Source organism: Cyphellophora europaea, assembly GCF_000365145.1.
Source record: "Cyphellophora europaea CBS 101466 unplaced genomic scaffold supercont1.5, whole genome shotgun sequence".
Lineage (NCBI taxonomy): Eukaryota > Fungi > Ascomycota > Eurotiomycetes > Chaetothyriales > Cyphellophoraceae > Cyphellophora > Cyphellophora europaea.
The window spans coordinates 766,566-783,380 of NW_008481811.1; the positions used below are offsets into that span (position 1 = coordinate 766,566).

Here is a 16,815-nt window from a genome sequence, read left to right on the forward strand (position 1 = left end):
ATGCCGAATGCTCACAACATTGAATGGTAGTGCCTTGGTACTGGAACGATTCCGCGGCTACACAAAAGAAGGAGCTTTTGAAATGGGGCCAGCCGGGCTTGGAACGGGGTAACGGCGCGACTGATCTGAGTCGGAGCTAGAATTTCTCAGACCTTCTAGCCTGCGAAGAGAAGGCCCGTTTCCAAAGCTAGGGAGCTTCCCCAGAGGCCACGTTCCCCCTGATCTCGGTCCCACCGCCAGTGACCTCGCTTAAGCGTCGAGATGCCCAAAGAATGAATAGTTTCGCGGAACCGGCAGCGAGGCACTTTGATGTGCAACGTCTCATCATTGTTTCTTCTGGATCCCACGCAGCGGAGCGAGCCCGGCCAGCTGGTCTGAAACGAGATACGAGAATAGGAAACTGGGAAATTGAAATCTGGGCGTGGTAGTTGCGCACATTCTTTTGGTCGGCGCGTCTGCGGTTCCACCCCCTTGCTACCCGCCGTTGCCGTCGCCCGCCCGTCTAGCGCTCCCGTTGATAAGAGCCTGAACTACGGAAGCCATCGCGCAGCGCGCCGGGTGGGACATGTGTATCCACGGAACCGGTCCTGCGCTATCAGCCAAAGACTGGCGCGGGACTGTTTTTGCGGCTGCCAGAAACGAAATGGTGGGGGTGATTTGAAGCACATAAGCAACAAATCAAACCCATTGTTCGCCTAATTGAGGCATAACGTTGTTGGACATGTGTCATGTCGAGCGAGTAATGCAGAACGTGATTGTGACGGTCGAGGTAGAGCCAACCGTGCACGCTCGTCTGCCGTGCCTTGCACAGTGCTTTCTGCACCGTTGGCTAGCGAGGAATTGATCACCCTCCGATCGCGCAGAAATTGGCCTACCCAAAACGTCGGGCTTCCACAGAGGTATGCGAGCTACGACGGGCCTCACCAAGCACTGGTCTGGGGTTGGTGGACACGATCCGGGGAAGGCAGTGCCCCGGCCGCTTGCAGCCCTCGGAAACCTCGTTTTGGTGAGGCTGCTCTGCGGATGTAGGTTACGAAGCCTGAAAGGGGGCGACTGTTTGGGCATGCTTCTAACCCCTGCCCCTGCCCCAGTCATAAGCCGTTGCCGAAAGACACCTGATCCTTGCACGCCGGGCTTGACGGCGATGCCACTGTCCACATCCCACGCTTTTTCCAGACCGCCAGATTGTTTCTTGGGCAGCATTGTTTGCTCAAGGGATAGCTTTGCGACATCGCCAACCGGCTTCATAAAAGAACAAGCTCATCCCTTTCTTGCCTTCCGGATCTTCCCATCTCCCCTGCTCTCATACCGATCAGCCATAAATATCTGCCTCTCTCCACCAGGTCTCTGAGACGAAATATTTGCCTCTCCTAAGCCTGCACCACAAGCCTCTGTACCTGCCGATCCAACGCTGACTCGGGTCCATAAATCTGAATTTTGTCGTACGTGTACGCTCCGACCGATGCATTTGATCAAGCTCATCACTGCCACAGATATCTCCCACCGAGAATTTCCGTTCTTATAAACGATTCCCCCAAAAACGTACCCTTTCGCTTTTTCCCATCACTGTCACTCGCTCAATCACGCCAACATGCCATCCACGATGCAGCGCTCATCATATCGCTCTACAGTCCTCGAGAGAGACAGTTCGTCAAGAGACATGCATAAGGCATTCGAGAAATCGCCCCAACCCAAGTATGCTTCCGCCTCCTACGATGCCCGCCGGCCTGCGAACGAACATCCCCCACCCCCACCTCCCAGCCCCGTGAGCTGGAAATACGACAAGCAGCGCCATTAGAGTGCAGAACTGCACCCCACGCCAATCGAGGCCGATTCTACCTTCTTCGACTCGTGTCGCAAACAGACCGCTTTACTATCGCAAGTCTATCGACACAACGTAATGCACCAATTTCGGGGCTCACGCCATTCTCACGACTTTGCATGGACATCTTTGCTGTCATTTTTAACGGATTGAACCTTTAGCCGGATACGGAGTTGTGGCCTTGGGCAGGCAGTGTTTCAATAGATAGACCGAGGATCCAGCATTACTCTTCCGTAGCTGCTACTGCTGCCTGGCATTGATATTTCAATATTAAGGCGGCGCAGCTCACATCACTCAGCCTTGAGCCTTAATTGACCGCTCTTTCTCCAAGATCCTATTCCTCGGTGTGCCAGGCCGAGGCAGAAGGCTTTGCATCGGCAGAAGAACCGCGATCGGCGAGGCTCGTCCCATTGCTTGTCGTTTGACGGGATTGCTGAATCATCCTGAGTTTCTGGAGAAAGTCCGCCTGTTCCCTAGTCTCTGACGCGGGATCAGCTGGTGTAAGGCTGGCCCCAACTACTGATTGGGTCGTTAAGACTTCCTCACTGCCATTGCCATCTTGCCTCGCACCAGGATTCTGATCAACTCGCTGCCTTTTGCGCGCAGAAGCTTTTTCATAGACCTTTGCCCGTTGCCCAACCAGCTTGACGCGAGAAGTACCAAGGAGGTTATAGTCCTTAGTCGATCGCAGAGGCGCGTGACCTATGTCCTGATGAGGCATGCTGTAGAACATATTTGTGCCAATCAAATCATGCCAGGCGCAGCTGTAGAAATCGCCTTTGAACGACACCATGGGGTTCATACTGTGCAACTCCAGAACCTGCAGACCATGCTTGGAATGTCGGTCGCGATGGTTGGCAGCATCTGGCCCATCTTCTGCGGGCCCGGTAATGGAATCGGCATTGGAATCGGAGTCTTCTCCATCATCTTCGTCTATGCCAGGCGCAACTTTCCTTCGTCGGTTGTCAGTTTTCTTGGGTAGATTTCCACGATTGATGCCATTCAGGGTGGACAGATCAAGCTCGACGAGAAACGTGCTTGTCTCATTGGCATCATATTGATATTCGTACTCATCCTCTGCCATCTGGATGCAACAGAGTCTTTTGTGCGGTAGTACTAGCCATGTGAAGTTGTCAACAGTGATTGGAAGGTCGCATCGCACGTTGATGATTGATTCGTGAACGAGCAGATCCAAGTGCCAGTTTGGAGCCTCGTTACGATTAGACGAAGGCTGCGCTAGCTCATAAGTGATCTAGTCTCCGGACGCCGCTTTTTCGCAGTGACTCGGGGCTCGGTCAACGGTGCTGGAATCCCGGACCTGCGGTGACGTGCCTCGAGTCTCATCTGTGACTTGCTGACTCCGTCATGAAATCGAACACGTCGGGTTGTCAAAGAGGATGAGAGAGCGGTCGGATGGATTGTTTTCGTGCTTGCTGACAGGCAACCACTCGCATCACTTCGTCTGGCCCCTCCAACTCTTTTTCCCTGACTAGACACCCCTCGAATACCATTTTCTGGATCTGGACCTGGCCCGGTGCTGGTCTCAGTGGCCGCGTGGCATCGTCCTCCACTCGTAATCGTTCGTCCTGCTTCTCCCACCCCCGAATCGTTATCAGGCAAGCCTCTAGATGTGGGAAAGTTCATTCCGGCATATGCATTTAGCCTTCTGACTGAGGTTCTAGCACCTCCGCTGCCAATAGCAATTAGTAAGTCTCTCCGCCATTCTCGCGCGTTTCCACCACCACATCCGGTACCTCCGAAGCACCTTACATCCGCACCGCAAAGTCGTGCTGTCGTGAGAGGCCCACCCTCTGGCCCATCGGCCGCCCTTCATTCGCTATCCATGCACCTACTTGCTTCATCTAGGCAAGAAGAACCAGAGCCTTGTCGGAACTCGGCCCTGATAGTGCAAGATGGCCTGCGCTTCTACCGCGGTCTTCCAATAGCAACCCTTGCTCCGTCGGGCACAACCTTAAGCCGTATGACCTTATGCTAACACAGTCGACTTACTCACAGTGTCTCTCCAACAATCCTTTGGTGGATATGGATGGCTTACCTCCGCCGCATCCTACCCGCTTACCGTGCCGTCTCTATATCAACCTTCCGATCCCTCCGCATCCTGCCAGCCTCAAACCTCTGCTTATACACCTGCGCCTGAGCACTCCTGGAGCAGCCCAGCATCACCAGTAGAGGACAGGCTACCTGACGCAGGCGAACCAATCGATACTGTTGTCATTGATCTTGAGGCGACGAATGTTACAATAGAAGAGGCGGACATGAAGAACGTGAAGACCAAGGCCACCATAGGCCTGCTTTCAACTCTCATATCCTATGTATCGATCAACAGCTATATGAGACAGACCCATCCAGACCTTTTCGTCTGGAGGCCTGAGGACCGTGAAGAAGATGAATGGCGGGCTACCTCCAAGTACTGGTTGGACCGGAAGGCGTGCAGATGGATAGGGCTATGCGGAGTCCCCCACCTGCGATTTGTCCAGAAACGGTTCGGCCACCGTCCTATGGTTGAAAACGAACAACAGTCAATACAGACACCAGTAATTGACTGGCGAAACGCATGGACGGAAGGTAACGACCGTCCAGAAGACTGGACGGACGACGAGCGCGTACTGCGTGAGATCCCAGACTACGTCATGGAGTACGCTCCGCTGGTGCATCTATTCTCTGGCGAGCAATTCTGGCCTGGCGATATTGCAGAACACCTGTCCCATGTCACCCCGGAGCTAAATTATACGCCTATATCTGCAGAGTCTCACCATCCTTCGTTAGAACATCTGGATAAGTTCAATCAATATCGGAGAGGACGGTGGGTGTATTTGACAAGCAACGACAATGTTGAAGAGCGACCTGAATGGTTGGAAGGTGAGAAGAACATTCCTGTGAACCCACGGAGGCCAGACGATGCATTCGAAGGCAATGATGGTTGGATACACCATCCGGGCAAGACCTATTTGCAAGGCGTCAAAGATGCTTTCAATGACCTCAAAGATTGGTGGGCGCCTGGTGAGGATGCCATGGATCATGACGAGGACTTCCGAAAATCAAGCTCTGGTCAAGGTTTCAAGAAGCAAGGAGGATCTTTTCGCAAGCCGTTCAGGCAAGAGCTCAAACGGTCGCCTCTCGAGTCTCCCGGGAAGCAATTGCGTGGCGGCCGCAGCGATGCACCCGCCATATTACTTACTGTCAACAAGGGACATGGTGTGGTGGACGCTTTCTGGTTCTTCTTTTACAGCTTCAATCTCGGCAATGTGGTTTTCAATGTGCGCTTCGGCAACCATGTTGGCGATTGGGAGCATACCGCGATCCGCTTCCATCACGGAAAGCCTAAAGCCGTGTTTTTCAGCGAGCACAATTTCGGCTCCGCCTACAGCTACGAGGCAGTGGAAAAGATTGGTAAACGACCTGTCATATACTCCGCGACCGGTACGCATGCTATGTACGCAACGCCCGGTCTACACCCCTACGTCCTCCCTTGGGGTATATTACACGACGAAACTGATCGAGGGCCGCTATGGGACCCGGCGCTCAACTCGCACGCATACACCTATGACTACAAGAACGACACCCTTCGCGCTTCCAACCTTACGCCTCATGCGCCGACCGGATGGTTTCACTACGCCGGTCGATGGGGTGACAAGTTCTACCCTCTCGGGGACAAACGCCAATATCGTTTTGCGGGACAATACCATTATGTGAACGGCCCTCTCGGTCCCAAATTCAAAGACCTAGACAGGAAGAAGATGTGCGCCGGTCCACCGGGGGGCCCATGTGTCATCAAGCATTGGCTGGGAGGGACCGACAACGTACGCTTGGCTAGCGATCTAGATCCCGACGAAAAAGATGGTATGGGGCAGAGATGAGCAAGGAGCAGTGGCTGCCGACCTGCTCTATGCGAAAAACGCTTGAAAAAGCCATGCAGAAATGAAGACAAGGAAAAACGAGAAGAAATGGACTAACGAATGATTTGATACCCCTGTACTCTAGCTAGCTGTTTGGCTACGTCTAACTACGGCGCATAAGTTACATGTGCATATTGCGAGAGCTCGGGAATGGACGGCGCACAGCAACGGTGTTGGCTTTAAGTTGACTTGGCTCGAATGCTTTGTGCTTGGATGCGCAGTTACGTGCCACCTTTTGTGGGCGGAGAGCGGAACCGTGGTGAAAACCGATACCCTCATTGGATGAATGATACAGCCGCGCTGTCGGCCATATGTCCTGGTTGCATTCAACTTCTCATCTCTTTGCTTTCGTATGTAGCTACTGGTTTCCCGGTTCTTTGTCAAGTTGGCTCGTGATGAGTCTACTAGTACGTGGTGGCGAATATCGTTGACACGGTCTGTGTCTTTCAATGCTCATTCGCATATCTTTGTCTGGAGATCGTCGACCCATACTGCCGACCAGCACTGCCGGTCATGCATTACTACCACGTAGCATCACCCTCGCTATCTATTCGAGGGTGTGAGTAGCTCTCCGACACTGCCGTCCAAGCGTATGACAGGCAATTCCCCGCTTGACTTCGATCGACGTCTGAGCCATGCTCCTTGCTCTGCCTCTCTCAACCTCACCGCATACACGGGTTGCGACGAATTACGGCTAAGCCAATTTTAAGACTTCCGGCGCCTTCTCGCGAATGCTGAACGTCTTCCATCTGGTGATTTGAGGGGAAAGCCCACAGTGTCTTTGATCATTTTTTTGCATCCAGCTTCTGCACAGTCTCACATAGAACGAGACTCGTCATCTTGCAAGCCAACGAGTTCTCTGAAACGGCACCTCCCATTAGAGACTTGCCCATGGATTGCGGACGTCTATTGGTTTGGTGCAGAGTAGCAAAGGGAGCCGGCGCAGCGCTGGTCGCCCGTCCGATCAACGTTGCTACTGACTTGGACGTGATTCCATGAAGGCAGTCGTATCTTCTATTGCGACAGCCGTTGCAAATAGGTGATCATCTCCTGTTCAGCTGCTCTATATAGCTTGGTGGAATTGACTCCGATACGGCGCACAGAGGTACGCAAACAATGTCAATCTATTCAAGGGGCTTTCCCGATGCGAGAACCTGATCGTTGCAAGTTTACGAACACATTACTCAGCTGCATGGACCATTTGACCTGCCGTCACGAGGTCAGTAAGTCTGTTGGTGCCAGTCTCAGAGAATACCAGCCAGTTTGTGGGAGTGGACGTGTCGTCGGGTGATTACCGGATGCCAAATCCGTACGTCGGCCCCCGCGCTGCAACCTCAGCCCAGTGCGTGGCTGGCTGCCTTGACTCGTCCTTCGTCACCACACTTGCACAGCCTTTATACCAACCCGCGGACTTTTTAATGCCATATAGATGGCTGTATCGCTAGAGTATAAAACTAAAATCAGCATCTAGTACTCTGTACAACCATCCCTCCCGCCTTTGCAGATCAAATTGTTTCGCCACGGACCCACCGATTGACATGCGAATCTAATTCTTACGGATTTGCTCATTGCTGTACGCGATGGCTTCACCTAACGTAACGTCTGCACTGGTATCTATCGCGACAGCCGCTGCTACTGTCGTCACATCTGCATCTACCCAGACCACCGCTCCCGCATCACCAACGAGCTCGAAACATGAAGAGAACAATGGAGAATGCCGGCTCTTGGGGCCGTTCGCAGTCATAGTGCAGGCAGCGTTGGGACTACTAGCACTCCTGTCGCTAGTCTACAAAAGATGGCGAGAGAGACCACAACGGCCGGTCAAAGTATGGGCGTTCGATGCCTCGAAGCAGGTCTTCGGGTCGGCGCTGCTACATCTCGCGAATCTACTCATGTCTATGTTCTCCTCGGGCGAGTTCACGACTTCCGTGGCTAAAGTAGCGGTGGGAAAGGTCGAGTCCGAGTCTGAATACCAACCGAACCCTTGTTCATACTATCTCCTCAATCTGGGAATCGATACCACGCTTGGCATACCTATCCTCATCTGCATCCTGAAGGTGCTCAGCGTTGGAGCAAGCTACACCCCTCTAGCCAGACCACCTGAGTCGATTAAGTCTGGCCATTACGGCAGTCCGCCGAAAGCCACCTGGTGGTTGAAACAGAGCTTGATCTACTTTGCTGGCTTAGTGGGCATGAAGTTCTGTGTCTTCATCATCTTCCAGCTGTGCCCATGGATTGTACAGGTCGGAGACTGGGCTCTTCGCTGGACCGAGGGCAATGAGGCAATACAGATTGCGTTTGTGATGCTCATCTTCCCGCTAATCATGAATGGGATACAGTACTATATCATCGATATCTTCATCAAGAAGAAGGAACCCGCTGACGGAGAAAGCGAAGATACCGAGCCGGACACCGACGCTCACGGAGAGCAGGGTGGCTTGTTGGCCGGCCAAGATCACGGTCACGGGGACTTCACTGACGACGATGAGACGCGCAAGGATAGTGCCGACAGAACCACGGCTGAGGCTGCCGTCGGGACTAAAGAGTCGTTGGACGCCGAGACAAGGCAATCTGGGGATGGCGGAGGGAGCAGCAGTCTGGGCAGCGATGCGGAGAGACAGGCCCTCGCGGACAGGCCCAGGATATGACAGACTCAGTCCAAAACCTTGTAAAGAACAGGATGCAATTCTCGACCGGCATCTGAATGCCATCCCCACGCCTTTTGGCATTATTCGCTCAAATTCTTTAATCTCCCTCACTTCGCTCGTGACCCGGCCATCGCGACCTAGTTGACGTGCACATGAGAAGACTCTTCAGGAACCGGGCCGCGAGTAGCCGGTTCTCGCCGCAGCAAGTGAGCCGGCTCCCCCAGATTGAACATGTTGTCCAGTCGATGTGCCCGCTAAGAAAGATCCAGCTTAGCCAAGGCGAACGTACCTGAAGCCAGCCTAAAAGAAAGCGCCTGTGGAGCGGCTGCGGGGAAGCCAAAGCAGCCAGACAAGCCAGCTTCCTCGCCGGTACGTAAATAAATCTCATTCCTTGCAACCATGTGATGCATGTTGCAGGCAAAATTTTCAGTGTTTTACATTCTGTACTCATACACCCGGCGCTATATAAGACGACGTAAGCAGTGGTTGGGTAGGAAGAAAGCGATACTCAAAGAGGACGTGAGACAGACAGCGCATGTCATCTTTTGGTGGCCCTGGCTCATTTACGATAGGGGAAAGCTCGTCATTGCCTGCATCGCCTAGCTACAACCTACACATCTCGGCCAGCTGAACACCATCTTATAGACACAACGAGCTCATTCCAACCGCACAAGGACTTGCTCTCTCTTCTTTTTCCTTGGCTTTCTATTAAGTACACTCTCGTTTGTGCCTCTCATTTTGTCCTCCGACATCATGGCCAACCCCACTCCCAATGGGACCGGTGAGGTCCTCAACCCCGCCAAACACAAACTGGTAGAGCAGGTTGTGCGCACGCCTGGACGTCAGCCTTCGCCTCAGCCGACTATGCTTGGTGTACCAGGCGCTGCTCAGTCCAATCAGTCTCTGCACAAGATTCTGTCGGATCACAGCTCCGGCTATGTTGCGCCGAAGTTTGAGGGCAAGAAGGCGCAGATGGAGGAAGGTGAGCAGTTAATTTCCTGCTCGTATGCACACGACACTGACCAGAGATAGTCATGGATCTTATAGAGGAGAAAGGCTTCCTGCCAACCGAATTCATCGCCTCCGAGACCGAGTGGTTCTACAACACGCTCGGCATCGACGATATGTACTTCTCTACCGAGACAGTCGAAGCGGTCGCCAGCAACATTCTCTCGCTGTACGCAGCCAAGCTGGCAGCTTTTGCCAGAGATGACAAGAAGTTGGAAGTGAGGCTCGCAAAAGAGGCTATAGACCACGCCATGTACATCGATACCAGCAAGCCTGGTGTCAGTGTGCTGGACGGCCCAAGATATGAGCAAAGAATTGACGAGAAGTACGTGAACGGCTCAACGAATCCATCGAGAAGCTACAGAGTCGAGTCCTTCCGGGCGACTAATGCTCTGCCGGAAAACCCCGGCGAGACTCTGCGCTGCTATTTCGTTTACCAGTGCAAGTTCCAGGACCCCAATGTCAGCCTCGACGAGACAGACATTGAAAAGATTGGAGAAGCCACTTTCCTGGCGAAAGCCACTAAGCACACAAAATCTATCTACCAAGAGATTATCCAATACGCGGTAGCTCGGAGTGGTCCGGTGATCGAAATGTTCGACATGGAGGGTACTCGTGAGAAGAGACTGGTCATTGCATACCGCCAAGGTTCTGCATTAGGCATTTTCAGCGCTCTTTCTGACCTCTACCATTACTATGGAGTGACAAGCTCCCGAAAATACGTCGAGCAGTTCGCGAATGGCATCACCGTCATTTCGTTATACCTCAAGCCCGCCACTTCAGACCTTGCCAAGTCTCGCCATCCCCCCATCGAGGCCTCTATCCACCAGATCATCAAGGAAGTGTCTCTTCTCTTCTGTATTCCGCAGAACAGGCTACAGACTCAATTCGCCAGTGGCAATTTGAGCTTGCAGGAATCTATTTACGCCCACTGCGTACATATATTTGTTCAGCAGTTTCTCAATCGCTTGGGCTCGGAGTATACCTCGCTTGTGGCAGCCTTGAGAGACGACAGCAACACCAATGCCGAACTTCTGTCGAAAATCAAGAAGCGTCTCAGGACCGAGACCTTCACAGCCGATTACATCCTCGAGATCATCAACAAGTATCCCGAATTGATTCGCTCGCTCTACCTCTCTTTCGCCTCGCACCACTACGTCCAAACTCGAGGTGAGAGTGATGACTTCATCCCGACGCTGAGTTACCTCCGAATCAACGTCGAGCAAGTTCTTGATGATGAGACGTTATCCCAAAACATCTCCAAGACCGTTGCCAATCAGCATGACGAGATGGTGATGCAGTATTTCCTGATCTTCAATCGTGCTGTTCTCAAGACCAACTTCTACACGCCGACCAAGGTCGCTCTAAGCTTTCGCTTGAAGCCAAGTGCCGAGTTCCTACCAGAGCATGAGTATCCTCAGCCGCTGTATGGCATGTTCCTGGTTATAGGTTCTGAGTTCAGAGGCTTCCACCTGCGCTTCCGTGACATTGCCCGAGGTGGCATCCGTATCGTCAAGTCGAGGAACAAGGAATTCTGGGCTATTAATGCCCGTACGCAGTTCGATGAGAACTACAACTTGGCCAACACACAGCAACGCAAGAACAAAGACATTCCTGAGGGTGGGTCTAAAGGTGTCGTGCTGCTTGATCACAATCATCAGGACAAGGCTCGTGTGTCCTTCGAGAAGTATATCGATTCTATCATGGATCTGCTGCTAAAGCCCACGTCGCCTGGCATCAAGGATCCCATTGTTGACCTGCACGGCCAGGAGGAGATTCTCTTCATGGGTCCGGATGAGAATACTGCTGATCTGGTCAACTGGGCCACAGAACATGCCAGAAATCGTGGTGCTCCTTGGTGGAAGTCGTTTTTCACCGGCAAGTCACCCAAGCTCGGTGGTATTCCCCACGATTCATACGGCATGACCACCCTCAGTGTTCGGGAGTATGTCTCTGGCATCTACCGTAAGCTGAATCTTGACGAGTCGAAGATCCGGAAACTCCAGACTGGTGGTCCTGACGGCGATCTTGGATCCAACGAGATTCTTCTGGGCAGCGAGAAATACACGGCTATCGTCGACGGTGCCGGTGTGCTCGTTGACCCTCACGGTCTCAATCAGGCAGAGCTAAGAAGATTAGCCAGGGAGAGGGTGATGATCTCCAATTACGACATCTCGAAATTGAGCCAGCAAGGCTATCGCGTGCTTGTCGACGAAAACAACGTCACTCTTCCAAGTGGAGAGAAAGTCAACAACGGCATGACTTTTCGAAATACCTTCCACGCCCGTGGTATGGAGGAGTACGATACATTCGTGCCTTGCGGTGGCCGTCCAGAATCAATCGACCTCAGCACATGTAACAAGCTGATCGTCGATGGCAAGTGCAAGATCCCGTACATTGTCGAGGGTGCCAACCTTTTCATCACCCAGGATGCTAAACTCCGGCTCGAAAAAGCTGGCTGTATCCTCTACAAGGATGCATCAGCGAATAAGGGCGGTGTTACGTCGAGCTCTCTCGAAGTCCTCGCCAGCTTGAGCTTCGACGACCAGGGCTTCTTGCAGAACATGTGTATTGGCGCTGATGGCTCAGTCCCTGACTTCTACAAGCAGTATGTCAAGGAAGTTCAGTCGATCATTCAGCGCAACGCTCGTCTTGAGTTCGAGGCCATTTGGCGAGAGCATGAACTCACTGGCACGGCCCGGTCAATTCTTTCCGATCAATTGTCTTTAGCCATCACGAAGCTGGACGAAGAGCTGCAGAATTTCGAGGAGCTGTGGAACAACTCTGCCCTAAGATTGAAGGTGCTACAAGAAGCACTCCCCCAAACCCTCCAAAAGACGGTCGGCTTGGACAAGATCATTCAACGTGTGCCGGACAAGTATCTCAGGGCCGTCTTTGGCAGCTATCTGGCCAGCAGGTTTGTGTATGAGTATGGCGCAACGCCTAGTCAATTTGCTTTCTTTGATTTCATGAGAAAGCGAATGGGAAGTGCTTGAATTGTTGGTGTTTAAGCTGGGTCACTGGCGTTGGATGACAATTTGAAATGGTTGTCCTGGATATGGATTCAGCCGGTGGTCAAAAGCTGTATGGGTCAGCAACGAAGAGATGGCATATGGTGGTACTAAAACACAGACCTAGCTAGTAAAGGTATAGCTAGTAAGAAGATGGCAACCTCCTCAATCTGCCTCTGTACCGATCTGTGTGCTCGCCCATTATCCTACTGATCGGGGCTGTGAGCACGGTCCATCACATGAGCTTTTCCAAGGGGCCCCCTGTGTGAGTCATGACAAATGACTAACGAATTCTGGTAGAGAATGCCCGAATGTGCTGCTTGTGAGAGGCAAGTCGCATAGTGGACGGTGTTTTCTTTAGCAAGGCATCATGGCTTCACCGTCTAACTCCATGGGTCTCACAGCTGACGATAAGTCATACCTTTGCGGCAGGCTGAGGGGTGTGATTTGATCGGTCTTACCCATGTTCAGCTGTCTCGACCGTACAGGGGCGATTGTGTACGGAATTCAGCCGGCTACCTAGACATCTTGCTCAAATTGTCTTACTGTAGAAGGCGGGTAGCTCGTGCGCGTGACGAGTGTCAATCTCGGACTTATGTATTCTGATTGATCAACCAAACCTGAATTATGATAGATGTACTTCAGTCATGGCCTCTGCTGCTGGTATGTTGGCCTTCTGACGCCCGGGATAGGGCGTACAGCAAGTGTCGGTCACACCCAATGTGCGGCTCTTGCGGAACTGCTACATACATGGTGCTGTTGGCGTTTATCCGAAGTACATCTATCGAGCCCAGATTCATCAATGATGCCGCTCTGTGCCACTTCCGTGCGAGATCTTTCGGGTGTACCGAGGGCCTCACCAATTAGAAACAGCCTCAGTGATTTGTGCTACTATCGCAATGTTTCTCATGCCCTCTGTTACCACACCTTCCGCGACGCGCAATGACCTAGGTGCTTCTATCAAGTTGCGCTAAAGGGCAGGCAGCATGACTTCTTGCACATCCACGAGAAGTCAAAGTGGAAAGCACTTAGCAAGCCAAAACTTACATGCTGAGAGTCTGGTGATCTTGTCAGCGAGCCTTCCACGGCAGGAGCTCTGTGTACCCCCGGGAGGACAAGTTTCACTTCACGCTACAGCGATCGCTACGGCGGAGCGAAAGTCGCTGGTATGATTATGCGAAGGATGTACCCTGTTGTTTGGTCTCGCGAGGCGTGAAACTCCTGTCAGAAGTTTCGCAAATCCCTATGTTCCAAACGCTGGACGCAGATACCTATCGAGATTTGTCGAGAGTGCATGATGTCGGCAAGGGGCCGCCGTTACCATCTCGAATAAGTCTGGTTAAGTAGTACGAGGTCTCAGGATGATGGCGTTGCCCCTTTGCGTCCCAAATCAAGAATGTGATTGTTGACACAGCTGAGAGCGTCATAGCCCTCCATCGAGTCGTCGCGGCGTACCCAATGGCGAATCGGTCTCTCGAATCTTTAACGTCAGATTGCCTGTCGTATTCCACTTCTGGTTGGAATTCAACAGATTCAGGACGATAAGTAATTCCGTAACTTGTAGGTGGTAAGCGAAGTGGCTTTTAACTTTCCGACAACCCACCAAGTACGGGATCCGGACACTATTACCGCCCCCTTGGTAGGCCCTTCTAAATTCGGGTCACCCTACGGAGTAATAAAAAGTGTACCAGTATCTATCTAACTTGCTTTCCCAACTGATGAACAAGAGTCAATATTGCCTGGACTCAATTCCAGTCCGATTGGAATTTCCTGAAGCCCTGCCTATAGCGGTCTACCTCTTGGAAGATAACCGCGACTGCAGGACTGATGCCAGGTGCCGCACCAAGCCCGCAACCTATGCAACCCTGCGCATTCTTCCGGAACGCAAAACTCTCCCCTATTTCGACGTCAACTGAGTGACAGCTTGTACATACAGACTAATGCTGATGTCCATGGGCTTCACAGGGGTCGAGCTTGCCGGAAGGGTGTCGGCATGGCGTCCATTCCCGACTGGGCGTAGCTACGACCCCTGGCAATTGTAATGTAAATTCAATCCCCGAGAAGATCGTTGCTAGACTCACCTCAGCCTTGCAGCACGCTCCCAACACGTATGTCCAATTATGATCGCTTCTTCTCACAAGCTTTGCCGCTGACGATAATAGCCCATGGTAATGTCACCGCCTACCTGCAACCCCGAATATTCCTCCTTTCGCGAATCCGACCGCGCATACGCGCATCGGAGCAAACTTTCATTCCAAGAGCATGATCATGGCGCGAAAGATGACCAGTCGAACAGCCTCTCAGCGACTCGCCAAATTCCGCGTAGCTTTGGTGACTGCGCCGGCTTCGACCTCGGAACAAGACAGCATTTCGACTCGGACGCGAATTTCCGTCAACATGGTCCCAAGACGAAGAAGCGAGCCGCGGTCTTCATCTGGTCCTGCCACAGGTGCGGATACACGCCCATACCTGCGCAGGCGCCGTCGTGTAGCGGCTGTGGCCATGCAAGATGTGCCAATTGCCGAGTGCAAAAGCTGGTACGATAACACTGGCGCATAGACGACCATTTAAGATGTCGCAACACTCTGGGCTTCCGCACTATCCCGAGGACGCCCCATATGGAGCGGTTGGCACCAAAAGTACCAAACATTCATCAGTGGCTTTTAGCGCAGGCGAAATTTCGGCGTCTCAAAAATGGAAAATTGCTGGTGGCGGTATCGTGGTGCGCTGTACAGACTTCGCTTCTCAAAATCTCTTAGAATTTCAATAATTCAATTCCATGATGGTTTGATTGGTGGTGACCGGCACACCCGAGGCGTCTGAGACGCTCATTGACGTGAATTTGATGGCGATTGACTTGTGCCAACGAAGCGGACGTGAAGGCACGATGTGACCGTGAGCGAGCAACTTGGACTCAGGAACATGTTGAGTCTGAACACGGCATCTGACCACAGCCCAGTAGAACGCGGCGCTCAAGTGCTGGTTTGAAATCCTTCGCTAATCATGTGAGCATAAGCAACAAGAACGGTTCGCAATCCTGCAACGCCGCACGAGTCGTCCGCATGTAAATGGACATGATAGTGGTCAGCTGGAGACCGCCCGATATTTTTCCCTGCACATGCAATCTGCCGTTGCCCGTAGCACATGAGCGCAAGCTATGCTGATAAGACTCCAGTTGTAAATAGCAGGAAGCAGCGTGGTTGCCAGAATGAGATGGATGAGATCGGCATGGAGGACAGTACCTGATACCCTAAGGGCTCCTCCCGGCTTGCCGGGTTGTGCGGTGGAGATTCGGGTGCATCCTCGTTTACCCCACTACGCTTGATGGCACGTCACAATGTACGACACGCGTTGCATGTTACGGCCTTGCTCTCACTTTGCTCGATATGTTGTCCAGTCGTCGCCTTCCTCCACCGCTCGTGTTGCCTGCAAAAGATGGTATCAGGTAAGAAGGACTTTGCGAAGCGGCATCGGGGCGCTAGTCGATCTCCCATGATCGAAAAGACTGCGTTTCATATCGGTGTTTTGCGGGAGAGGCAACCTGATGCGAACCACTTTCTAGTCAAGTGCTCTGACCGCGTGACAGATCTTCTGCCCACCCAAGCGCTGAATTATGCGGTGGTACCCAACTACCGCCCCTAGGATAGGCAGGCTACCAAGCGGACCGTGTCTACAACAAGCTGGACCTATTGTCTCAGCACCTCACGCGCCCTTGACCACTAGTCATTGCACTCGCTCTATTTGCTGTCACCGCTTCACTCTTGAATCCAAGATCAGAGCTGCGAAGAACAGCCATTGGTATACTGCGCGAGCCGATTCGCACGTGGTCATTGAAGAACTTCTGAAAGCCGCTGGTCGGGTACCGAAACATTACCATGCTCGAACTCCCCCCCCCCCCCCCCTTCTTGTTGCCTTGCGCTTCCCAGAAGTCCCTGGCCCTTGTATAATGATATTAACTCCTTGAACTGCTTGGGCGTCCGCTAGTCATTTGTCGAAATACAGCCACGTCGCTGACGCCTGCCTTAGCTGAGTCTGGGGCCCTCGCGGCCCAACATATTGCCATTGGGTACTCTTCATCGGTCAAATATTTGTTTCGCTGCTTGTCAGCGCGATCTTCCCACCGCCTCAAGACGACCAATAATCCATTCGCATTTAACACCGTTCCCCAGGAGGCAGCTCGGTTTGATCCAGCATCGGGTTCGAGCTACTATGGTTGTATATCTCTTTAGATATGGCGCGGGTAACTCACCTACCACACTTCGTTCTCCGGGAACTGGCTCATCCCAGGTCTATACCTAACAGCGTACATGGCAGGCGTTGATCATGCACACTGCGAACTGTAAGAACGGTGCTCGCAGCAGGAAATAATTCAGAGTGGCCTTGACCCTTGTCTTTCTGCAACCCTCAGA

General features: G+C 52.5%; 5 protein-coding genes across 5 annotated transcripts; 4 read left to right on the forward strand and 1 right to left on the reverse strand.

Annotated features, from left to right (window-relative positions):
- Positions 1-1,591: 1,591 nt before the first annotated feature.
- Positions 1,592-1,798, forward strand: HMPREF1541_05559 (uncharacterized protein; the record flags this gene model as incomplete). Its single annotated transcript, XM_008719899.1, has 1 exon — positions 1,592-1,798. The coding sequence occupies one exon, from the start codon at positions 1,592-1,594 to the stop codon at positions 1,796-1,798; it is 207 nt and encodes a 68-aa protein (XP_008718121.1).
- A 358-nt stretch (positions 1,799-2,156) lies between these two features.
- On the reverse strand, positions 2,157-2,906 carry HMPREF1541_05560 (uncharacterized protein; the record flags this gene model as incomplete). Its single annotated transcript, XM_008719900.1, has 1 exon — positions 2,157-2,906. One exon carries the CDS (start codon positions 2,904-2,906, stop codon positions 2,157-2,159), a length of 750 nt encoding a protein of 249 aa, XP_008718122.1.
- Positions 2,907-4,098: 1,192 nt separating this feature from the next.
- HMPREF1541_05561 (uncharacterized protein) lies at positions 4,099-5,700 on the forward strand (the record flags this gene model as incomplete). Its single annotated transcript, XM_008719901.1, has 1 exon — positions 4,099-5,700. One exon carries the CDS (start codon positions 4,099-4,101, stop codon positions 5,698-5,700), a length of 1,602 nt encoding a protein of 533 aa, XP_008718123.1.
- Positions 5,701-7,319: 1,619 nt separating this feature from the next.
- HMPREF1541_05562 (uncharacterized protein) lies at positions 7,320-8,387 on the forward strand (the record flags this gene model as incomplete). The annotated part of the gene is made up of 1 exon (XM_008719902.1): positions 7,320-8,387. The coding sequence occupies one exon, from the start codon at positions 7,320-7,322 to the stop codon at positions 8,385-8,387; it is 1,068 nt and encodes a 355-aa protein (XP_008718124.1).
- Positions 8,388-9,140: 753 nt separating this feature from the next.
- On the forward strand, positions 9,141-12,391 carry HMPREF1541_05563 (uncharacterized protein; the record flags this gene model as incomplete). Its single annotated transcript, XM_008719903.1, has 2 exons — positions 9,141-9,369; positions 9,420-12,391. 2 exons carry the CDS (start codon positions 9,141-9,143, stop codon positions 12,389-12,391), a joined length of 3,201 nt encoding a protein of 1,066 aa, XP_008718125.1.
- Positions 12,392-16,815: the final 4,424 nt, after the last annotated feature.